Source organism: Sprattus sprattus (assembly GCF_963457725.1).
Source record: "Sprattus sprattus genome assembly, chromosome: 14".
NCBI classification, from domain to species: Eukaryota; Metazoa; Chordata; class Actinopteri; order Clupeiformes; family Clupeidae; genus Sprattus; species Sprattus sprattus.
In genome coordinates this window covers 23,135,822-23,161,425 of record NC_137912.1, presented here as the reverse complement: position 1 = coordinate 23,161,425, position 25,604 = coordinate 23,135,822, and the positions used below count along the sequence as shown (strand labels likewise).

At 47.6% G+C, this 25,604-nt stretch overlaps 1 protein-coding gene across 1 annotated transcript in view; it reads left to right on the top strand.

The window, feature by feature from the left end:
* The window catches only part of rassf3 (Ras association domain family member 3), a 74,151-nt gene that overhangs the window by 41,715 nt on the left and 6,832 nt on the right, over positions 1–25,604 (top strand). The window contains exons 3-4 of the mRNA XM_080850864.1: positions 21,627–21,734; positions 25,434–25,604. The exon at positions 25,434–25,604 is cut by the window's right edge and continues 106 nt beyond it. Of these exons, the coding sequence (XP_080706990.1) occupies positions 21,627–21,734; positions 25,434–25,604 (279 nt within the window). The remainder of the gene's footprint in view (positions 1–21,626; positions 21,735–25,433) is intronic.

Sequence of the window (25,604 nt, the reverse complement as noted above, 5' to 3'; positions counted from 1 at the left end):
CTTGTCAGTATAGGGTTACGGGTGTGTGTGTTTTTGTGTGTGTGTGTTTGTTTTGAGTAATTGATCTTGACTTTGCGTGTGTGTGTGTCCCTCTCTGAGAGCTGTTGTCTCCTTGGGGAAGTGACGCTAGCCCCGCTTTAGCACTGTGTCTAGGCTGAGTTGTTCAGCCATGAGAGACATGCACACACGCCTGCTAACGCCCAGTCCACTGTTTATCTTTGGACAGTGGCTTTGAAGACGCTCTTCCCTTCCAGTCTGAGGACACACACAAACACACACACGTGTGTACACACTCAAACACACACTTAGATAATGCTTCCAGGCAAACAAATACACACACACAAACACAATTTGGAAATAAGACATCCCATTTAGACACACACACACACACACACAAACACACATACACAAGCAAACTTAAATAATATCCACACATCACACGCCACTCACACTTGTAATGTTTTTCATCTCAGCCTCCTGTGTTCCACAGACACTCAGCCAACCCAACTACCCATGGGCTGGAGGCGGTGATTATGGCATACCTGACATATCTCTGCTCTTCAGAGCAGCCAGCAGCACACTCACCAGAGAGGCAGTTTACATGGACGAGGGCTCTTAAGGGTGGGGATGACTTTTAATGTGCACGGTTGCCGTAGAGATCGAGGAGGAGGAGGATGGGGGAAGGGGGGATATTTGGAACGCACCCAAGTGAAATATATATAATAGTATAACTCTTTACCACAGAGTGCTTTGAAAATGATAGCCGTGTTTAATTAAAAAGCTAAATTTACAACCCACACAAGTTTGAACTCTGCGTGTGTGTGTGCCCACATGTGCATACGTGCTTTTGAATGTCTGTGTGTGTACTGTACACTTCTTTCAGGAACAAGTGTGTGTCAGAATATTACTCTACAAGCATAATAAAAGCTCTGGTTCTCCTTGCTTGGTATACTTTTATTGGAGGGAAGAGGCCTCAGGTACAGAATTGCAGGGAGGGAGAGGACAGGAGACGAGTGCAGAATAATAATAATCTGTTTCAGTATCACAGGGAGCAGGCCTATTGTCAGCAGAGAAGGAGGTTCAAAATGCTTATTAGGGAAGAGAAAGACAGACAGACAGGCGAGTGAGGCAAAGTCCCTGAAGATCCTGCAGTTGTTTACATTCACACAAGTGTGTGTGTGTGTGTGTGTGTGTGTGTGTGTGTGTGTGTGTGTGTGTGTGTGTGTGTGTGTGTGTGTGTGTGTGTGTGTGTGTGTGTGTGTGTGTGTGTGTGTGTGTGTGTGTGTGTGTGTGTGTGTGTGTGTGTGTGTGTGTGTGTGTGTGTGTGTGTGTGTGTGTGTGTGTGTGTGTGTGTGTGTGTGTGTGTGTGTGTGTGTGTCTCAAACTCCACTTTGTAACCGTGCCAAACATCTAAGCTTTGGCCATCGTATCAATGTGTGTGTAGCTTACCAAGCAAACCTGCTTCCTTCCTGATTCTGTAGCACTGCATAGGCTGCAGCAGAAAACAAGGGGAACATCAGGGAGATAAGTCCTCTCTCTCTCTCTCTCTCTCTCTCTCTCTCTCTCTCTCGCTCTCTCTATGAATCTAGCCCACATCTGGCCAGGCACAGGATTGGCTTGGGTTTAGCTTGTGTGTGTGTGTGTGTGTGTGTGTGTGTGTGTGTGTAGGATTTGGTTTGGATTTAGCATGCAGGGTGAGCTGCTGTGTGCTACGTGTATCTTTTTATATCTTATCATCATTCTGTTTTAAAGAGATTACATCTGATAACTGCTCACCCTTGCCCAGATCCATCATGAATCCAGCGTTCAGGGCTGCTGTCTGTGCCTCTCTTCGATCCTCTATAAGGAAGCTAGCAGCCTAGGCTGTATGTTAACCTGACAGCAGTTCCCTTTGGCTGGGGTACGGGCCAGATACGGCCCAGATCTGGCCCAGATAAGGTGTGCATATTGTGTCCAGTGTCCATTGTATTCAAGTGATGAAGGCTGATCAACCCACTTCCCTCTTGAGAAGAGACAAGCTAAGCAGCACTGCATGTGGTAAAACGTAACCAACATAGCTCACAAGAGGCTGATGATGGCATGACATGTCGATGCAGAGAGACAAAGCTGAGCGGTTGAGACACACACACACACACACACACACGCCACCCGCATCTTGGCTCATTTATCCTTATATGGCTAGCATTGCAACACCTAAGGTTGAGTGTATTCTGAGACACCTGTTGAATGAAAGGCAAATTTGTATTCCCTGGGCGAGTCTTGTTTGTTTGTTTGTTTGTTCGGTTGTTTATCTCTTTCTTGGTAAGGCAAGGAGGGCCTCTGAGGTCAGATGCTGGTTATGTTGAGGGGAAGAGAAATGAAATTGCATTGTTCCTGAGGCGGCTGGTCTCTGGCTGATGCTGCTGTTGTTGCTGTTCTGCCCTCCCAGCAGGCCGTTTGTGCAGCGGCCAGACACGGCATGGTAGTGCAGTGCGGAGATAATATGATTAGCCCATAAAGCAGCTCTGGTGCGTCACATGGCAAATGCAGGGTCTGTGAGTGTGTACGTGTGTGCGTGTGTGTGTGACATATTAGTCAAAGAAGCTTTTTAATAGGCTGGAGCGGCACATTGTCAGTTATGCAAAAAGCTTATGGAGTCGGTCACACCACTCAAAATCTCTCTCTATCTCTCACTCTCTCTCTCACGCACACACACACCTGTAAAGCATGATGACACACAGCCTAAATCCTGACCCATGAAGCCTCTTAGACAGACCATTTATCTGATTGGGTGGTCCAGTTGCCAGCTCATTGCTACGGCTACTTGTCTGTTTCAGAAGGGAATCCCCCCACCTGTGACAGACATGCAATTTACAACCTGAACCCCCCCCCCCCCCCCACCACCTCTCTCCTCCCCCAGGCAGCATAGCCCAGGGCACTTACCTGTGCACACCTGGATACATAATGAGTGTTAGTCACCTTTGATGAAGCCCCCTCATTAGTCTGAGCACAGCTCTCAGTGTGGTGGAGAACAGATGATGAAGGATACATGCACACGCACGCACACACACACACACACACGCAGACACGCAGACACACGCCTTCTCCTCCTCTCCTCCTTCTTCTCCTCTCCTCACTCCCCTGGTTCCCCTCCTGTCCATCTCCTCCTCCTCCTTCTCTTCTCCTCCCTCCCCTGGTTCCCTCCCTGGCATATGGGTTGAGTGGTGTGGAGATCAGAAGCAGTGTGGAGCAGAGCAAGTAGAGAGCGGCCGGGGGAATGACGCCACATGACGCGCGGATCAATGAGTCGCCACATGTCGCATCTGGATGCAGTTCCGTGACACAGGGAGAGAGAGCTGTAATTAGGACTGCTGGGTTAAACCTGCTGGCAGAAAACACACACACACACAAACACACACACACACACACACACACAAACACGCATGCATATCTCTCTCTCACACAGATTTCAGTGAAGGTCCCGACACACAGACACATAAACACACACATTCACCCTGAAACGTACAACTATTCCAGGGAGGGAACTTCCTTACACACACACACACACACACACACACACACACACACACACACACACACACACTCTCCGATTCCAGACCGCCTTTGAAGTACAGGTGGTTGAATCGAGAGGGAAATTGCTTGCGTGAGGCAGCCAGATTAGATGGTGCAGCCCATTGGGTGGTGGTGTCCTTCTCCTCCCAGCTCTGTCCACACACAGCCTCTAACTACACACACACACACACACACACAGACCCACACTAGCTTCACACACACACACATTCACTTGCTACACACACATCCACTACCTACACATACCGTGTCTAGTCCTCAGTCATTACGGACACACGTGTGTACGCACATGTACACACACACACACACAAATGAGCATGACCACACGTACCCTCCTAATTCTTATACAAACACACACACACACACACACACACACAGGGCCAATACTGTGCTCATATACTGGTACTCGTACTGTGAAGGCTGGAGGTGTTTTTTGCTGCCCTATCAGATTTGCCTACCGGAAACAGTTGGGTAGGAGAAATGAATAGAACACCGGCATAGACAAATGAAGTTCTATTATCGGTACCTGGTATCGGTTAGGTATCTATGCATCCCTCCTCTGTACACACAAATACACACACACACACACACACACACACACACACACACACCCACACATTCATGTGCTGGTTTGATCAGCAATAAGCAGAAGCCAGAGATCATGGCCACATACGAGGTACACAATGTAGCCTTCAAGGACTATTGGCTTGTTGCAAGTGTCAACATTTACAGAAACATGGAGTATAACATCACACTGCTCCACTGGTTACTGTTGAACCAAAACACGTCAGACCAGAGCACTGGACCATCCCTCCCAGAGCTCGCCAGGGTTTGTTGGGATTGCTGCGGGCAAGAGTAACTGAATTTCAAACTGTGAAACTGTCAGAACGCAAACAAACCTAACTGCAAGTGCAATGAGAACTACAGCACAGATGTCACATGCTCATTTATTGCCGTTATTCTCTCTCCCTCACACACACACTTTGTCATGCCCTGATTGTGCTCCTATCTCCAGGGAGTCACAAACAGGAAGTGTTGCTTTGACTGTGATGTCTTCATTGTGCCTTATCGCTTCCCTCTTGACCACACGCAGACCCTTCAGTTGAGAGTGCTGACCGTTAGAGTTCCCAGCCGCACTGAGTCCAGGCAATGGGGGGAGGGGGCGGTTGTTCCCCCGACGCTAATCTGACTATGCAGCCCTCTCCAGCTATAACCAGATCCACCAGGCACTATTGAGCAGGGCCCAAGTCATGAAAGCAGGCAGAAAGAGGGAAGGCCTTTGACTGGAGCTTCGGCTTGCAAGGCCAAAATCTGTGGCTCAGCTAGCTAGAGAATGGCCCTGGCAATGCCACCTTTATTATGTGGGTGAGCATACAGCTAAGGAGGCATTCATTACAACATGAAAACAATAACAGCAGCAAAACATGCCCCTGAAAACACTGAGGTTTTGGGCTTGGTAGATCTGAAGCAGCACTCTTAGTTTGGAGCAGGAGTGAAGTCATGCCCTGCTGTGCCAAGATAAAATGAATCCAGTCACCTTCGGATTGTTCCAGGTAGGGCAAGGTTAAGCCTGGATGTTCATTCTCCTGGAAACTGAAACACTGAAATGTCTGAAATCCATTCAAGTTTGTACCATAACTGCTAGAGCAAGGTACAACATCACACATCGAAGGTCATGGTTTACATTCATGTATACCAAAGGATATCTAAAGCTTACAGAATGTATCTTTAGATCAAATGGATCTGCTAAATGTATGTAAATACAACAGATGCTGTGTGGAGCCAGGGAAATGGACTCTGGAACCGACTAAGCTGGAAAAGCACACACACCTGCACTCACACGGATACACTCTGGCCTTGAAACCAGATCCTGTGTGTGTGTGTGTGTGTGTGTGTGTGTGTGTGTGTGTGTGTGTGTGTGTGTGTGTATGCAGGCTGGCTCTCTGCACCTGGCGTTGAGTTGATGGCATCATCAGATCGTTTTTCTTTTTTTCTTCTTTGCTTTTACTACCCTCAGATCTTTCCTCAAGGCTTATCAGCATAAAATGACCTCATCGCTCAAACACACCCTAAGTGTGTGTGTGTGTGTGTGTGTGTGCGTGCCAGCCTATGGCTGTGTGTTGGTGTGTGTGCACGCCTGTCTGTGTGTGTATGTGTGGGACCGTATCAAGGCTCTGATATTGTACTGAACAAAGGTGTCTTTCTCTGTTTGGTTAGACACCTTTTGCATTGCACATGGACACGCGCACACACACACACACACACTCACTTCTATGATCACTCACTGTACGGCATGCACGCTCACACACACACTCACACTCACACACACACACACACAAACTCACACTCACACTCACATGGCCTCTCACCATGTTCCCTCACTCACTATCAGACACACACACTCACACACAAACACACACACACACACAAGTAGAAGGATAAAAGTGATGGTGCATTATGGTGATTGTTTGTTGGCTGTGATTCTTGGTCATGGCTGTATTTCATTAGAACAGATGCTTTTATGTGGTGATCAGTGGTAGTTGGAGCCAGGCCACACAAACAAGGGCTCCTCGTTTAAGTTTTCCGACTGAAGATTTAGGGAGAAGTTGATCACACACACACACAAACACGTCTGTGGGGTGTATGTGTGTGTGTGTTGTGAGCCATTGAGTTGCAATGTTGAATCAGCCAGGTTCACTTCCTCTTGATGTGAATCATCAACATGTCTCAGTTCTTCTGCCCTGGCGGAGGCCTAAGGTCCTCACTAGGCTCTCAGCTATGGAGTGCATCAGTGTTTGCCACGCTGAAGGAGTAGGCCTATGTCGGATTCCCGGAGACTAGATATTTATTATTAATTATAATCAGAAAATGCCTTAATGAGAACAGTATGTTTATTGCATACCACCAGGCTAAAACTAGAGACAAAATCATTAGTTTTGCATTGAAATATTTTTAGGCACAATATTATATTGATATAATAGCGCCTAGTATCACAATATTTGTTCATTTATTTTATATTATTTTGATACTTACTTCTACATTGCTTCTGAAGTCCACATGTTGGCACAAGACGCTGTTCTCCAAATATCGCGGTAGTATCGTGGCATCGCCTCTGAGCATCAGCCTAGTTAGGGGTGGAAATTGCCACAGTCACTGACAATGGACTCATGATGATTCTGATCACATAGCCTACGGTGCATTGTCGTTTATTCTTCAATCTCTATTATTCAACATTGCACAAGTCTCATCATCAACAGAAGCCAAACCTATTTCCTCAGGAGCACACACACACACACACACACACACACAGTGACACATGTTTATTTCTCAGTTTCCTTAAGTCTGCAGCTTCCCCTTACAAAAGGGTTTTGAAAAAAAAAATACCGGCCTGATTGCGCCACCTGTCCAGTGCTGGGAGCCGCCATCGTTAGAGCTCATGGCGTCTGGTCGCTAAAGCACTCCAGTGAAGCGTTTAAGTAGAGCGGGACAAGACCAGGCGTCCAGAGGGATCCAGGTTTCCACTCATAAAGAGCCGACAGTGACGAGCAGGGAAGTCTGGCTTATTGTTGGACAGACCTCAAGGGCTCCGTTTCTTTGAAAAAGGACCATTTCCCCACTCACCTCTGTGCTTTCGCTCTCTGTCATCTCTCTCGCTGTCTCTTTCTCTCTCTTTTATTATCTCCCTCTTTTCCCTATTATTCTATTTCTCTCTAAGTCTATCTTTTCCCCGCCAACCCCCCCTCCCCCCCCACCTCTAACTCTTTGACGGCCTCGCCCTCTCTCTTTCCTCATCCCTCCCTGGTAGTTGAGGCGTTTCATAAGGTAGCCCCCCCAGCGCCCCACACAGACTGCCCAACCACCCTGCACTTAGCCTGGCTTTCCTGACCTGCACTTCTGTCCAACGTAAACATGTTATGAAATGAGGGGAGGGTGTGTGTGTGTGTGTGTGTGTGGTGTGTGTGTGTGTGGTGTGTGTGTGTGTGGGCGGGTGTGTCTGATGTAACTCCTGACAATCCACTGAGAGCACAAAAGTCGTTGTTATGGCACTGAGATGTAGATAAAGCAGTGAATAATGACCTCAGCGCGGCTGTTTTTCTGTGCCCTAAAGCTGCTGTTACAGGACCACACCACTGAACACCTGTAGCACAGCCATTTAGTGGCCTAGTCTCATTTCATCTCATCTCATCCTGTCTTCTGCTTAAGGGGCTGTAAATCACTACATATCCCAGAGGTCATCGGGGCAGGTGTGGTGTGCTGCTGTGTGCTGTGTGGTTGGCTGCCAGGGTCGGTGGCTTCTGTAGAGAGGCATGAACTTCAGGAACTGCTGTCAGAGAAGAAGGTGATTCATGGGGGGTTGTTATATCAACCCCTTTGAAGTGCTGAGAAAGAGAACAGGGAGGTGATTACATTAGGGCAGTGTTTTTCTCTTTGAACAATGAGAACCTTCTCTCTCTTGCTCTCTCTCGCTCTCTTTCCCTCTCTTCCTGACTGCTTCAGTGTGAACTTTGACCTATGGCCCTTTAATGAGTGACATCATCGCTCAGACACGGACCCTCCCTGTAGTTCTTTGTCTTGTGTGTGTGGGCAGACCACTCGTGTATCTAGATCACTATCTACTCTGCAGAATTATAGCCAGTTTATGGAGCCCTGTTCTGTAATATTTAAGGGTCAGATAGAGCCTGTTCTCACCAGGGACTCAAGCACACACAGACACACACTTTTGAGTATGGTCAGTCACTTTATAGAATATTTGTATAGAATATCTCTTTATCAAACCCATGATCTTAGTGTTGTTTAGTACCTTGCTCTACTTTGGATAGCACTGTCATGCAGCCAGTTAGCAAGACGTAGCATAGCACTGCGAAAGTTGTCTTTTAGGACCTCACTGACAGAAGCCTAGTGCACAGATGCAGTCTTCATACTCTATGCATGGCCTTGACAGTTTAGACTGGCTTATCACAGTCTCTCATCATTCTCATACCCCCACCCCACCCACCCCATCTCCCTGAGTTCCAGAGCTCTGGGTGCATTTAATGTTTGACTTCGAGAGATTGCAATCTGGAGGGAGGGAGATCTTTTTTCTGTTGGTCGTTTACTTTTGTGTGTGTGTGTGTGTGTGTGTGTGTGTGTGTGTGTGTGTGTGTGTGTGTGTGTGTGTGTCTTTCTGTCCATCCAGAGGCCCATCTGGGGTGCAAACTTTGTGAAAGTTTGGCTAACGTCTTTCTCTCTCTCATTCCTCTTCTTCTTTCTCTCTCTCTCTCTCTCTCTCTGCGTCCACTGTGGGCTCGGCTCTGTTAAATCACCATGAATAAGCGAATAGCTGTCCAACCACAGGAAGCAGCTCAGACTGTAGTGTGCAGTCCCTGTCCTGTGGGCCTCAGAGTCCCGTTGACACGAGGAGCACGTCAGTGAAGATCGTGGGGGAGCAGCACTGTTGCAGGGCAGATTGGCCCTCCTGGCTGAAGGAAACAAACATGGCTTCATGACGTAGTGTTATCCAGTGCTAGCCCAATCAGCAACAGGCTCAAGCGAGGGAACTCTTAACCATCAGTTCCCCACTCTACCTGTTATCACCATTATTCCATATGGCAGATGGACAGGGTATTTGTGCGTGCGTGTGTGTGTGTGTGTGTGCGCCTGCCTGCCCTGAGGGTTGTTGGTCCGCGTCGAAACTTCCATTAGCGCAGGAATGTGGCCGAGTGCTTTGGAGGAAAGGTGTGGCCCTCTGAAGACTTCCTGAGATGCTAGAAGAGGAAGTGAAACGGAGAGAGAATGGGGAGAGAGAAGAGAGAGCGAGAGAGAGGGGGAGAGATAGGAGTCTTTCATTTGTGCTGCTCCTCTTTGAACCGACCTGTCCCTGTGCTTAACCATAAGATATCCATATCCAGGTCTGTGCCTGTCCTGTGCCTGTCCTGTGCCCCACCTAGAAGTAAAATATAGGTTATGTTGGGAGTGTTTAGTCTGCCTGAGGCCTCTTTGTTTTGCTGACGTGCACGCTTGTCTGATCTCTCTTCCTCTTTCAGCGATGCACATGACCTCACGTGTATTATCTTTAGCAGTCAGGCAGAGTGTGTGTCTGTCAGATAGGGGTGTGTGTGTGTGTGTGTGTGTGTGTGTGTGTGTGTGTGTGTGTGTGTGTGTTTGAGAAACCAGTCTGACCACAAGGGTAGCTACACGTCACCATTCCTGCTCCTCAGAACTGTCACTGTGTAGAAAACTTCAGTGGTTAGCCCCCAAAGGAGCTAGCGTCACTGGCTCTGTGTGTCCGTGTATTTGATCCACTAGCCTTCAGACAGATGTTTGGGTGTTAGAGGAACTTGTCTCACTGCGAGGCTAGCTCCGGGCCACTGTTCCTATTTCTCAGAACTGTAACTGTGTACACACTGCCTGGAATTAGCCCACTGTGTGCTAGTATGTATCCTAGTATCCTCTCTCTGTTCTTCTCTCCGTTTCTCTCTTGTTCTCTCCTCTCCACCTCTCCTTTCTCTGTTTTTCTCTTCTCTCCTCTCCACCTCTCCTTTCTCTCTTCTCCTCTGCCCTCCTCACCTCCCCTGTCTGCCCCATGGCCTCCTCTGCTTGTGTGGGTGAGGTAGGTGGGGGTGGCTGGCCTGGCTGGCCCTCTCCACGGGGGGAAGAGAAGCTCTTTCTGCTGTTTCTGGACCATTACCTCACAGCTTCATGTTTGTTTTGCCTTTGTCACGCTCGGCCGCAGGGAACAGCCCCTGTTAACTCTCTCCTCTCCTCTTTCTTCCTGTCCTCTCTTGTTCTCTCCTCTCTTCTCCACTCCTGTCCTGTTTTTCCTGCTATCTCTCTCATGTTGCTTTCTTCTCTCCTCTCCGTGTTTGGTCTTTCCATCTTCTTCTTTCTCATCTCATTTTGTCCTCTCTTCCTCCTCCTCTCTTTTCTCCTGTCCACTCTTTTCTTGTCTCTTCTGTTCTCTCTCCTCCCCATGTCCCATTCAGTTTGACAGCCCTCCCCTCCACTGTGCTCATCCCAGGTGCTTGCAGCACTAGCAGTAATAGGCCTGTTCCCCCACACTGCCCCATAGACCTGTTGAACCTGGAGCATCTGTAGTATCCACTGCTGTTAAAAGGCCTGTCTTGGTCCTGTGAGTTTTTCTGTGAAAGACAATGGTACTGAACAGCCATACAAGTATAAGTTAAGTGTCGGCACAACAACATTCATTTTGTACAACATAATATTGTGACATGCACTACATGGCGTAGGAGCTGCTGTCACATACAAGTATTTAAATAATATACAGCAGCAGAAAGGAAAATGAAATGGCAAATTATATCAAAAGTCAACCAATAATCACAACCCTACCTAAACATACAGATTCCATTTTGTCCATCTTCTAATATACAAGTCATTTCGCAAACGCAATGGAAAGGTTAGTCTCTCCATCTCATGGATCTCTTTAATAATATCTAACCAATTATCCACAGATCTTGTTGTGTTCATCTAAGATGATGGGGTGTTCCAAAGGACAGCAGTCTGAATGAATGAATTGGGTTCCTAGTGTTCAAGTGTATATTTAGCAGGGACACGGTAAGGGAGGGAGTGCTATGCAGAGATGAATAGGATCACTCGGCGATGTGGGATTGTTTGAAGGCCTTTGATGGGGGAACTGGGATTACTTAAGAGACCAATATGGGTTCTGGTTGAGCAGCATTTGAACCCTTGTTGACACACACTTATTCATAACCCTACACACACACACACACACACACACACACACACAGCGTGTCTGTGTGTCCCGTCACTGTGTGGCTCCAGACAGCATTTACACGACCGCCGTTTATGAGCTCACAAGCTAATGAACAGCTCCACTGGGCTAGGGTGGAGACCACTTTACAAAGCCTGCGATCGCAATCAACATGGGGCCTTACTGTATGTACACAACAGACCCCTCATACAAAACAAACACACACACACACACACACACACACATACAGGGCTAGGGTGGAGACCACTTCACAAAGCCTGAGATCGCAATCAACATGGGGCCTTACTGTACACAACAGACCCCCCCCATAAAATATATGCGCACACACACACACACACACACACACACACACACACACACACACACACACACACACACACACACACGGCCCCATCATTGTTGCATAGTCTTTTTATTGGTGCAGCATCCCCCCCCCCCCCCCATGCAAGGCATGAATAAGACCACGTCCACCATTCCCTGTGAGAATATGCACATTGTGCTCCAGTCTATACCAAAAACATCTACAAACAGGCACACACATAGGCACACACGGGCGCACGCACACACAGATGCACGCACGGACGCACACACAGACGCACACCATGTGGGCTGAAGTGTGCTCCTCTCAACCCTCCTTCTTGTTTGTTTAGGTTTCAGTGGGCCTCCTTTGTGTTCTGTGTCCCGCTGAATGAGCCAATGGGACTTTAATAGGCTCAGGGCTTGTAGTCCCCGGCTCTTGGCAGCCGCAGTGTTTGGCGTCTGGTTGGAAAGGGGGCTTTTGTGTGGCTTCAGGGGCACTCTGAGGGCTTGCTGTCCCTGTATTAGTGTCTGATCGCCTCTCACTGTTTAGAAACTGGGTTGGTGAAAATGGCCTTATCCACCCAAAGCTGCTTCAAGTGTTTATGTGATGGTGGCCCTGTTTGGTGTGTGTGTGTGTGTGTGTGTGTGTGTGTGTGTGTGTGAGTGAAAGAAGGGAATTGTCGCAGTTGTTTAGTCACCGTCATGGGTGTAACGGGACCGAGCGGTGTCGCCGTGTGCGGGTGGGTCTGACCAAAACTCAGAGACAAAGTAGTTGTAGGAGCTTTATAGAGAAAGCAGGACAAAAGTATTTACAATCCCCAGTACAAGCTTCCCCCCCCCAGTGAAGACAAGAATATCCAGCTCAGTCAGTCATCTGCTTGGCCTCACACACAGGAGGGCAAAAATCAGCAGTGCTTCCACTCTCTCTATCAGAGTAAAACCCCCAGCTCTCCACATTTGACAAACCAACCGATACATATACACCAGGGACCAACACCATTTACAGATAGGGGGTACACTTCATAAATCAATCAGTATACAAAATACATGAAACACTCTAATAGAAAAATGGGTCATCATACAAGATACAAACAGCTTCATATCAAGTCCATGCATTTCAATCAGGTTTCCCTGTAGCAAAATACATACACAACACAGCTGCCGATTGACAAGTGCGATCTCCGTTATCCCCCCTACTACCAACCGAGTAAACCTGCCCAATCTCCCCCCGGAACCAAATAAAGATTCCGCATCTCCCGTCGGCACCCTTTTCTCCGGGACCGATGTTTTTACAGCCTTGGACACTAGCTCAACTGCGCATGCCGCTGGTAACTTACACTTCTTATCCCTCTCGATGTTTCCCTACAAAATAAATGTCTTTACCATGTATCAAAGTCTCTTGTATGTATTCTGTATGTCCGTTAAAATGTTTTTGCATTTGAATGTCCGTGTACCGTGCGTTGAGTGTATTGTGTATCGTTGTCTACTGTGCCGGACTGGCACCGTTTCTGTGCGGTCTCATCCAGACCGTCACACACCCCCCCACCTCTGGTCTCACGTTGGCAAGCGTGAGAGGAAGTCAGCAGTGTCGTTACTTCGTCCAGGAATATGGCTGATGATGAACCGGAAAGGCTGCATGGAGAGGTACCAGCGGGTAATCCGTGCGTTTGTGTCACGCATGCGATCCATCCACTGCAGTGGCCGGTGATCCGTTTCCAGGAGGAACTCCCGACCCAAGAGGTAGTACCTGAAGGCGTCCAGGGCCCACTTCACCGCCAGGCACTCCTTCTCCACTGTAGAATATCGCACCTCCCTGGGATACAATTTACGGCTAATGTAAGCCACGGGATGCCGCTGACCTGGCTCACCCTGGAGAAGCACCGCCCCTAAGCCTGTATCAGAGGCATCCGTCTGTAACACAAACTGCTTGGAAAAGTTAGGACAATATAAAACAGGTTCATTACACAACGCCTGCTGTATGTCTTGGAAGGCCCTTATTGCCTCCTCAGACCACTGGACGTTGACTGGACAGTTCTTCTTCGTCAAATCAGTAAGGGCAGCCGCCCTAAGAGAAAAATTGGGTACAAACCTTCTGTACCACCCGGCCATGCCCAAAAATGATCGTACCTGGGTCTTAGACTGAGGTAAGGGACATCTCAGAAGAGCTTCCAGCTTCTGCACTTGCGGTTTGATAACCCCTCCACCAATCACATAGCCCAGATATTCTGTCTCCCTCTTGGCAATAGCACACTTGGTCGGATTGATGGTAAGACCTGCCGTCTCTATCCGCTGTAACACCTCTTCCAGATGTTGGAGATGTTCTGCCCAGGACGCACTATAAATGATGATGTCATCCAGGTACGCAGCGGCGTATCCACTGGTGCCTACCAGCACCTGGTCCATCAATCTCTGGAATGTCGCTGGCGCTCCGTGCAATCCAAAAGGCATCACGGAAAATTGGAAGAGACCCCAGGGGGTCCGGAAGGCAGTTAACTCTCTGGCAGCGTGACCAAGGGGAACTTGCCAATAGCCTTTAGCAAGGTCCAAGGTTGTTACCCATTTTGCAGCACCTAAACAGTCAATTAAGTCATCAATTCTCGGTGTAGGGTATGAATCAAATTTTGAGACCGAATTCAAATACCTGAAGTCGACGCAGAACCGGAGACTTCCATCTTTCTTCGGCACCAAGACAACTGGACTGCACCAGTCACTCTTAGATGGTTCAACGATGCCCATGGTAACCATCTGGTCAACTTCTTCCTTCAGTGTGGTCAGTAATCTTTCTGGAATACGATAACTCCTGCGACGGGGAACTGCCCCCTCACATAGGGTGATGTGATGTTCCACCAGACGGGTGAATCCTGGCTTTTCCTTGAACAAGGTTGGCTTGCCGAGATGATGGATTTCAGCTCGCTGGGCCGGAGGAAGATGGCTGAGGTCAAGGGCGCCCTCTGATGGCACTGGTAGGTACTGCTCCTCGACCTCATCCTCATCCTGCACACGCCGGATCATGAGTACATCCGTATGTGGTCTAGGTCGCTGGCACCACTCCTTCAAGAGATTGATATGCAGCACCCACTTGGATCTTTTCTGTCCCGGCTTCACTACCTCATAGGTTGTAGACCCAAGCTTCCGAGTGACTTCAAAAGGGCCCTGCCACTTCGCCAGTAACTTACTGGCTTCACTCGGCAGCATCACCAGCACCTGGTCTCCTGGCTCAAAACATCTGGCTGTAGCTCTTTGGTCGTAGTAGGTCCGCTGGCGTTGCTGCGCTTGTTCGAGATTCTGTTGGGCCAGATGTGCCATATTCTTCAACCTCTCCCTCATCTGCAAGACGTACGGCAAGATGTTCTGGCATTGGGGAACCTCCTCCTCTCCCATCCAGGTCTCCTTCAGCAACGACAGGGGTCCTCGCACTTCCCGGCCATAGAGCAGCTCAAACGGGGAGAATCCAGTTGAAGCTTGCGGTACCTCACGATAGGCAAAGAGAAGATAGGGAAGCCAATTGTCCCAGTCAGCCCCGGATTCGCTCACAAACTTCCGTAACATCTGCTTGAGGGTCTGGTTGAATCTCTCTGTCAATCCGTCTGTTTGTGGATGGTAGGGTGTAGTCCGTATGCCCTTTATCCCCAACAATCCGTATGCTTGTTTGAGGAGCTTGGACATAAAATTGGACCCTTGATCTGTGATTATGGCCCGGGGGAACCCCACCCTTGAAAATAGCTGGATGAGACAGGTAGCTACCGTTCTAGCCTTTACTGCTTTCAAGGCAAAAACCTCTGGGTACCTTGTGGCATAATCTGTGATGACCAGCATGAAACGATTCCCAGCTTTGCTACGCTCCAGGGGCCCAACCACATCCATCCCCAACTGCTCAAAGGGTATACCAACCACTGGCAGAGGTTCTAAGGGGACCTTAGGGGGCCGTCTGCTGGCAGTTTTCTGGCATTCTGGACATGTCCTACAGAAATCCGCAATGTCTTTTGACATGTTTGGCCAGAAAAAATGGCGGCTCACTCGAGCAATGGTCTTTTGTCTACCCAGATGGCCTGCCCAGGGGATAGAATGGCCTAATTCCAGAACTACACCCCTAACTTTTTGGGGGACTACCATCCTTGCTTCTGACCCTCCCACTTTATACAACACACCATCATTAATCGCAAACCCATGCCTGGTCTCTCTTCTACCATCACAGAGTGGCTCTACCTGAGCCTGCTGGTACATTGGTCTAATGTCTGGATCTTGCTGCTGCATTACACCCATATTATCCGGAGTCCCTAAAGGCACCTCTAGCTGCTCCAGGAGAGACTCCTCCTGCTCCTGAGCAACTCCAAACTGAAATTTCTCTTGTCTCTTCTGTCTTCTGGCCTTGCGGGTCTTCCCCGGCTGAGCCTCGATACCAGCATTATAAAAAGGCAACACCGAAAGTGGCTCTTCCCCCTCAGTGCTCTTAGCCACGGATCGTGTCACCGCAATATTACAGTCATTTCTTTCTACTACAAGTTCAAGTAAAATGGGAAAATCCTGACCCAAAATCATCTCGTATGGCAGATTATCCACCACCCCCACCTCAAGTAGGTAAGTCTGTCCCCTGACCTCCACATGCACACTAGCCGTTGGGTATTGTCTCTCCTCCCCATGAACACATCGCAGTTGGGTTTTTACAGAGTAGTTCAGGAGATGTATTGGCACTAATTCGGAGGCAACCAAGGACTGCATGCTGCCAGTGTCAATAAGTGCCCTTACCTCTCGCCCATTCAGGCCTACAGGGCAACAGTTTAGAGCTACTGGCTTCTTGCGGGAGAAAGCCCTCGGAACGGTGCAAATGTTAGCCTGGTTGGCTGGGTCGTTGGGACAATTTGGTTTTATGTGACCTTCCTGACCACAATCATAGCATACAGGAGCTCTGCCACTAGGCCTAAAAGCAGGGCTCTGTCTGAACGAGCCACCCCTATAACCTAATGGCCCACCATCGCTACTGGTCCTTGGTGGCTGGGGTGGACGGTAGGGTCGGTTAGTCTCTCTGCTCCCTCTCCACTGGGCATAAGTCCAGGGTTGGGCTTTCCGTCTGGCAGCCACAAACATGTCCGCCAGGGATGCAGCCTCTGCAGCAGAAGTGGGGTTACGTTCCTTTAGCCACACCTGGAGGTCTGGTGAAACCATGCGTAGGTATTGCTCCATTATAAGGACCTCCCCAATCTCTTCCTTGGTGTGCCGTTGGGGCTGCACCCAACGCTGGTAGAGATCCTTCAAACGGACATAGAGCTCTTTAGGAGACTCTCCTTCGTTCACCTCAGTCACTCTGAACTGCAACCTGTAGGTCTCTTCATTAATTTCGTATTTCTGCAGTATGGCCTCCTTCACTCGGTCATAGTCCAAAGCATCTTCTTGGTCCATGTTTATGTATGCGGCCCTAGCCTTGCCCGTCAGAAGGGCCACTAGCCTAATTACCCAGTCAGTTGTCGGCCACTGACACGCCACAGCTATCCTTTCAAACATAACTAAAAAATGCTCAATGTCATCGGTATCCTTTAAATACTGCATTTTGGGTTCCCGCTCTATTGGCGTTCTGCCTTGCCTACTCGCCTGGGGTAGTCCTAGTGGTGGTGCTAGACTGCTGCTCATGGCTGATGTCCCCCTCACTGGTGCATCCCGGATAATGTTCTGAGCAGGCTCCGTACGTATGGCAGGGTCTGGTGTAGTCCTCACATGTACCTCCTGCTGTAAGAGGCTGAACTGGTGGTGTAAGGACTTCCAACGACTCTCCTGTCGCCCCGCCTCTTGCTCCATTCGAGTGTCCCGTGCCTGCTGCTGTGCCATGTGGGTGCGGAACATATCCCGCAGCTCCTGGAGAGACGCATCTTCGGCCACCCTGGCCAATTCTGGTTCCATACCTCCTTCATCCGCCCCTCCAACGGCTCCTTCCTCTTGCTGCCCAGGCTTTAGCTTCTTCGGTCCCATCTTAGCAAAAAAAGTAAGGCACTGGAGGTGGATGATGGAAAACCCAAAACTAAGGACAACACTCGAGAAAAAAAAAAAATACTCACTACTGTACTCTTATGGCCATCCCACCGCTGCCACCAGTTGTAACGGGACCGAGCGGTGTCGCCGTGTGCGGGTGGGTCTGACCAAAACTCAGAGACAAAGTAGTTGTAGGAGCTTTATAGAGAAAGCAGGACAAAAGTATTTACAATCCCCAGTACAAGCTTCCCCCCCCCAGTGAAGACAAGAATATCCAGCTCAGTCAGTCATCTGCTTGGCCTCACACACAGGAGGGCAAAAATCAGCAGTGCTTCCACTCTCTCTATCAGAGTAAAACCCCCAGCTCTCCACATTTGACAAACCAACCGATACATATACACCAGGGACCAACACCATTTACAGATAGGGGGTACACTTCATAAATCAATCAGTATACAAAATACATGAAACACTCTAATAGAAAAATGGGTCATCATACAAGATACAAACAGCTTCATATCAAGTCCATGCATTTCAATCAGGTTTCCCTGTAGCAAAATACATACACAACACAGCTGCCGATTGACAAGTGCGATCTCCGTTATCCCCCCTACTACCAACCGAGTAAACCTGCCCAATCTCCCCCCGGAACCAAATAAAGATTCCGCATCTCCCGTCGGCACCCTTTTCTCCGGGACCGATGTTTTTACAGCCTTGGACACTAGCTCAACTGCGCATGCCGCTGGTAACTTACACTTCTTATCCCTCTCGATGTTTCCCTACAAAATAAATGTCTTTACCATGTATCAAAGTCTCTTGTATGTATTCTGTATGTCCGTTAAAATGTTTTTGCATTTGAATGTCCGTGTACCGTGCGTTGAGTGTATTGTGTATCGTTGTCTACTGTGCCGGACTGGCACCGTTTCTGTGCGGTCTCATCCAGACCGTCACAATGGGAGACCTACATTTGTCTTTTTATCGACAAATGGGTGTGACCACACAGACACATCCACCCACACACACACACACACACACACACACACGGCTGGCTGTAGTCCATAATCCTCTCCTTTCCAATTGTGCGATGCTTCCTGAAATGGGAGTGTTGGTATGTCTGCTGCTTGGAAAATCAACGGCAAAATCAGCTGGTAGCGACAACAAAAGAGACTAGTTCAAGACCCATAGAACTAGCAATGCTACTCACATGCATTTGTTATCTGGACCACAGTCCTTTCTAAAAAAACACCACAGTACGGACTGAGACACTAATGGAACCATACAACTGAATGAGGTGACTAGCTGAAGACCCATAGAGCTAACAATACTCCTAACATGCATTACAACCGAATGAGGCCTTATGCTTGTGTCCTCCCGAGCACAGTGCCCAGGTAATCTGTGTGTTTTGGGGTTTGCAGCTGTGAGCCGTTCTACTGCCTGTGCTCCAGGCTGTCCTTGTGAGTGTGTCTTGTCCTTGCCTGGACGCCCCAGAGCAGCACCTGTTCCCAGCTAAGCCTCTGAGTCACACAGTGGCTCACTGACCGAGCTAACTGAGCTAATCTCTGGAGCCACGGCTTTGTTTGGGAAGGAGGGATGGTGTGAGGACACACTGGTTACTCCGAATAAGCCTCGCATGGAAGGGTGCTATGAGCCTTTTTTATAAACATGAACGTCATATCGTGCAAATAATTGGTTAAGGAGTAGCCTATTTGGAATGAGAGATTTTCTCTTTTATGTAGTTATGATGAACATAAGAGCTTTCTGGGAAGGCCTAGAATGTTTGCCCACGTTGAAAGAAAGCCTATTGGTTGTGCAGCCTACTGAAGTCACCGAAGTGTCTTTATGACAGTTATTGTGACGTCACACTCCATGCTCTGCACAGTAGCAGTACAGTAGAGCTATCCATTGTAAATTCTGCCCTCTGAATTCAGAATGCCAATTCAGAATTCCTCTATTAGCCTCTGTAGCAGAGGGCTAGCATGAGCAGTTCTCCTTTCTTATCAATGAGAGAGGCATCTCCAGAGGATTCTCACAGACCCAGCCAGCTGCCATGTTCCCCTGCCGCCACACACGGACACAGGTACGGCTACAGCTAGATTATAGGGCAGTCATGAGACTGTCTGATCTGACTCACAGCACACACACCCCAAGGACACAAGTGTGTGTGTGTGTGTGTGTGTGTGTGTGTGTGTGTGTGTGTGTGTGTGTCAGGGGTTTTGTCTTGTTAAAACCCTGTACTTTCAGAAGCGCACTTGCCGTCACTGTAGGGGAATTCCAGCTTGTTCTCGTTGTTCGGTTTTGGACAGATATCAAAATAAAGGTCTCTTCACTCCACGCATATTGAAGGGTTATTTGTCCAAGTAGAATTACGGTGAAGTAAGGCCAGGAATAGTCACATTTTGATTCCAAATAAATTGCTTTGGAATACATTAGAAATTATTTAAATTTGTTGCTCTTTAAATAAGGCAAATAGGCAAATACCAACAACAACAACAACAACAACCACAGCATAGGAGGATGATAATAACATAGGATAATAATATAATAATAATAATAATAATATTCAAGGAAAAAGATCTCTGGTATCTGTACTGGTATCAGCAGATATCCAAATGTAGGGGTTGGATTCAGATCGGAGCTGAAATAAAGTCGAGCGGTGCATCTCAAGCTGGCACCCGGGGCCCAGAGATCGGAGCGCAGCCTTATAAGGGGCTGTGTGCATGCTGGACTTGTTATTAGGTCTGGTGCTGTGTGTGTGTGTGTGTGTGTGTGTGTGTGTGTGCCTGGTACTCTCTCTCTGTGTGTGTGTGTGTGTGTGTAACAGCAGGCATACTTCTCACTTCTGCCACATGACCATTTAAGAGCAGAGAGAAGTAGGCTGGAGAATGAAGGGCAGCGAAGAGAAAGAAAGAAAGAGAGGGAGAGAACGTGACCGAAGGAGGGTAAAAGAGGGAGAGAGGGGAAGGGATAGACAGGATAGGACAAGGTGAAATGGGAATGAAGAGAAAAACAACAGAGAGGAGGAATGAGAGAAGGTGAGAGGTGATTGACCTCAGCAATGAGAGGGAGAGAGATATGAGAGAGAGAGAAGGAGAGAGGTGATCGACCTCAGCAATGAGAGGGAGAGAGATATGAGAGAGAGAGAAGGAGAGAGGTGATCGACCTCAGCTATGAGAGAGAGAGAGAGAAGGAGTGATGGACAGAGATATGAGGGAGAGAAGGAGAAAGGGATGGGCAGAGCTGCAGAAATAGAGAACGATAGCTATCATCTGTAGTGAGAGGCGCCTGAGCCCAGAGTTTCTGAGTGAGCTGGTATCATGCATGGTGCATCTCTGACAGCTGTCAGACCAGCGTGCTCTGGTATCTCTCTCTGTCTCTGGCACTGTCTTTCTGCTCAGCTTGATTCACTGGAAAAGGTGTGCCTGCTGACATCACTGATGATAATCAGGACTGATGGAATGCATACCATGGCCAGATCTTAACTGTGTAGGTGTGGCGGATAGATTGAAGTGTGTGCGTCCGTGTGCGTGTGCGCAAGTTGGTGTGTGTTGTGTATGTCAGACACCGTCTCTCCATAACTTTATACAGGCACACACACACGTGGTTTGCACACACACTCCCCCTCTCTCTGTCCATAATGTTGCACAATCCACGGATGACATGACGTTCTCAGGGTCGTGACCTCCGCTTGCCGTTCTTCTCCCGGTTGGGATGATGGAATGTTGGGATTACCGGAATGTTTGCTGTGTGAGCTCACCACCCTCTCTCTGCCTTGGGTGGAGGCAGAGGCCTGCTCCTTTCCTGTGTGTGTGTGTTTGTGTGTGTGTGTGTGTGTGTGTGTGTGTGTGTGTGTGTGTGTGTGTGTGTGTGTGTGTGTGACTGTAAATGGTGCAAGTGTGTTATGTCAAATTACAATTCATGGTCTATCCCAGCCCTGAAAGATGTTAAAGAGCCTGTGTGTGTGTGTGTGTTTGTGGGGTGGTCTTTGTATTATCTTCTCTTGTGTGTTAATCATCTGTCTTCTGTTCTTTCCCTCCCTGTGTGTTTGTGTGTGCGTGTGTGTCTTAAGGATGTTGAGAAGGAGAGAGAGTTGCGAACACACTTCAGCCGTGAGGAGATCCAACACAAGGTCAACCTCTACAACGTTGCCACCCGAGACCACCTCAAAATGACCCTGGTGAGAGTGCCTGCCACACACACACAAACACACACACACATGCACACATACACACACCCATTCAGGGTGGGAAATTTACATATTTTTTAGGGGGCAATTTTTGCCCCCACTTACTGAAATCCAGGGGCATTTCACAAAAAATTGGGGGCACTTTCAGAAACTTGTGAAAATCATTTAACCTTTGTTCAAAATAATAAACACACTTATTTAGGCTTAAAGCAGCAATACGGAGTTCTGTTCCAAAACTAGTACGCTAACTACCTAAAAGGCATGCAAAAACCTTGTAACCACCACCAACAGCCCAGCTGACAGTAATAGAAGCTTGCCAACACACTAACTTGGTGTCTTTTTGCAGTATACCTGGCATGTCATGCATGTGAAAGCTTTTCTTCCATTTTTGCAGGGTGTTCCAGCCCGTTACACAGAACTACATAGGGCATATCTTGGATGGCTAGTGGGAAAGACACAGGTCTTTTATCTGTCCTTCACATGACCATATGCGATCAAAAATAATTAGAGGATGGTACCAAAACTAGTTGCCTATAGAACCATACCTCAAAAAGTGTCAAATTGTTGCATAGTGTTACTTTAAAGTATATGAGCAATTGTCATCAAATGGCAATAATAAGACTATTAGGCATTAGTCTACAAATTCAAAGTGTTTTCTTAGATTTTTTGAACAAAAACCATACAGACAACGTAAATTAGACAATCATATTCACGTTTATTCTTATTTCTTTGTGGTTATGAGTTGTTATGACTACATTTCATTATTCAACTATTAACAATAATTTTTTTCTTTCTTTTTTTATTATAATAACACATTATATTTATGGATTTTTGTGTTAGGCCTACCTTTAATCATGTTGTACCTACCAAAGTAGGCCTACAGGAAACAGTTAAGACTAGTAAACTAGCTTGCAAGCAAGCCTATGTAGCTAACGCACTATCAAAGATAGCTAGCGTTAGTTAGCTAACTAACATTAAACTAGCTTAACCGAACTAAATCATTTCTAAAAGTATTATTACCAGTTATCATTCACTGTAGGCGATGGCGTGTTGCTTGGCGCCTGGTGACGAAAGGCCATGTATTTATGTTTTCACTCCCCTTGATGAATTCAGCAGAAAAAATTGCCTGTGCTGGATTAACAACGATTTGGGCAACTCGTTGTCCACAAGTCCGACATGCCTGAAAAAAAAAAATCAGGTGTTTTTCTCGTCGTCGTCATCCTCCACCCCAGGCCAATCTAGCTTAAATTTGTTGACAGTCGCTGGGTGTGTGAATTTTATCTTTTAGGACCTGAGATGGTGAGAGAGACTGTGCTGATCCTCATTTCTCCTCACTCTCGCAGTCACAGGTCTGATTAGGAAGCGCTCCAAATATCTTTTGTTAGAACGTTCGGTTCTTCACGCAACAATCAGTCAAGGCGAAAATCAAAACATTTGATGGCAACTGACCAGGTCATGTAGGCTACGATGTTTGACACGTTCATCAAATTATTATTACACAAAATTATGGGGGCATTTTTTGCCCCTCTCCTAGTAATTTTAGGGGCAAAACTATATTACTTAGGGGCAGTTTTGCCCTTTGCCCTCGTTAATTTCCGACGCTGCACCCATTGTCACACACTTAAACGTAGATACATACGCACACACACACCACAACTGACGAACACGCGCTAAAGTGTAGATGTGATATAGAAACCTTTCTGAATGAGTGTTTTATTACATGTGTGTGATAAGATAACAATATACACCACTGTCAATACAGTGCTTTGTTGTCCCTTTTCCTGACTGTAAACTGATCCGTACTATGGCCCTTAGTTTACAGAGATAAGCAGGTAACTAAACTAAATAAAACAAAATATCCCCCTTACATCACCGCTTTTATCTCTGCCAATCAGAGCAGAGAAACACTGGTGGAAAGTCTGTGATGTCACCCAGGACCCAGCTCTGTTTCTAGGCGCTGTGTTTGTCTTCCTCTTGGTCCTCTATTGTTGGGCGTGTTTGTAAGTCCAGAACTTGTGTTCATGGTAGCAGTGTACTCAAACTACACGTGCTTGTCATGGCCAACACTCTGGAGAAAGACTTATATGAGTGTGAGTGTGTGCCGTTGTTTGCTTGCGTTAGAAGGAACAATTTACAAACAAATGACGATGGGTCTAAATACAAGGAGTAATGGCTTCATGTATGAGAGTAGAAGACGAAAGCAGGAATGGATACATGTAGAATTTAAAAAAAGAGTAATGGATACAGGTAGAATTAAGAAAAGAAGGAGTAATGGATATATGAAGTAGACTAGAAGCTGGAAAAGCAAAGAAAGGAAAGAGAAAGTAAAAGAACATTAGAGTTGAAAGAGAACATTAGGTGAAATAGAGCTACTTGTCACATAAGTCACCTTTTGTTATTTATTCCTGTTTTTCATTTCCTTGTTACCATGAAGTGAGTGATGTTATCTGTCATGCCAAGCATGTAATCCTCTTCAAAAGCTTCTAGAGAAGTTCATCATGAAAGCACAGGCCTCTGCTCTCCTCTACCTACATACCGGTGCACGTCTGGGTTTACGTCTCTCGCAAAAGTCACTCGAGTTTCGTCCTCTTCTCTCCACTCCTGCGTCTAGATCATGTAACATTTTACTCTGGGCTGAGGACTGAAACAGACTCGGGTCTTTTTACTCTGTGCAGTCAACAGCAGAATATTAATGACCGAGTTGAATAATGAATAGGGTGTGTGTTTTTTTTTTTTTTATAGAGTAGTTTTGTCTTTCATGCAACCTGTACTGTAGCTGAGTGTTTGCAGCTGTTAATGTGTGTGATACTTGTAATGTGTGGTGTGTGTGTGTGTGTGTGTGTGTGTGTGTGTGTGTATTGAGTGAGTGTGTGTGTGTGTGTGTGTGTGTGTGTGTGTGAGTGGGTATATGGTGTGTGTGAATGAAGTGTGTGCAAAGGGTTCTTGGGTGTCTTGGCTCATTAGGCTTTTGGGGCGAGTGTTACTCTATGGTTATGTTACAGTCACGGCTGTCAGCCCAGCATTGAGTTTCAGCTCCTGCTGTCTGACCTATAATTACATACACACACACACACACACACACGACTTCTCTGACAGTCTAAAAAGACTTGAAAGAAGAGACACAAATCACATGCATCTCTTGGCATACTGTTTGTGTAGCATGCGTACACACTCACTCACTTAAATACCCTGCAAAGATACGCACATCCATAATACACGCATACATACACAAGTGTCTACTGGACACACACACACAAACAAACACACACACACACACACACACACACAAGGGCCTCCTGTTGGTGATGGAAAGGGCTGACTATAATGCGCTTACAGGGGAAAGGCCCATCTGCTTCGACCCTCTTTCCCCCTCTCCTCTTACCTCTTTCCCCCTCTCCTCTCCTCTTCTCTGTTCTGTTTCCTCCTCTCCTCTCCCCTCCTTCCCCTCTCCTCTTCTCTTCTCTTTCCCCTTCACAATGACCATGACCAGTGCACGTATTATAAAGATCAATATCTAACTCTAACATCTGTGTGTGTGTGTGTGTGTGTGTGTGTGTGTGTGTGTGTGTGTGTGTGTGTGTGTGTGTGTGTGTGTGTGTGTGTGTGTGTGTGTGTGTGTGTGTGTGTGTGTGTGTGTGTGTGTGTGTGTGTGTGTGTGTGTGTGTGTGTGTGTGTGTGTTCCCCCTCCAGCACCCCAATGGCCTGTACACTGGCTTCATCAAGGTGCAGCTGGAGCTGCGGAGGCCCATCACGGTGCGAGGCGGTGGGGCGGCGGGACCCGGGGGAGTCCGGAGTAGTGGCGGCGGAGAGGAGGCCTTCCACCTGCCCCGTGGTTCCGTGAACACACTCCACGTCAGCAGC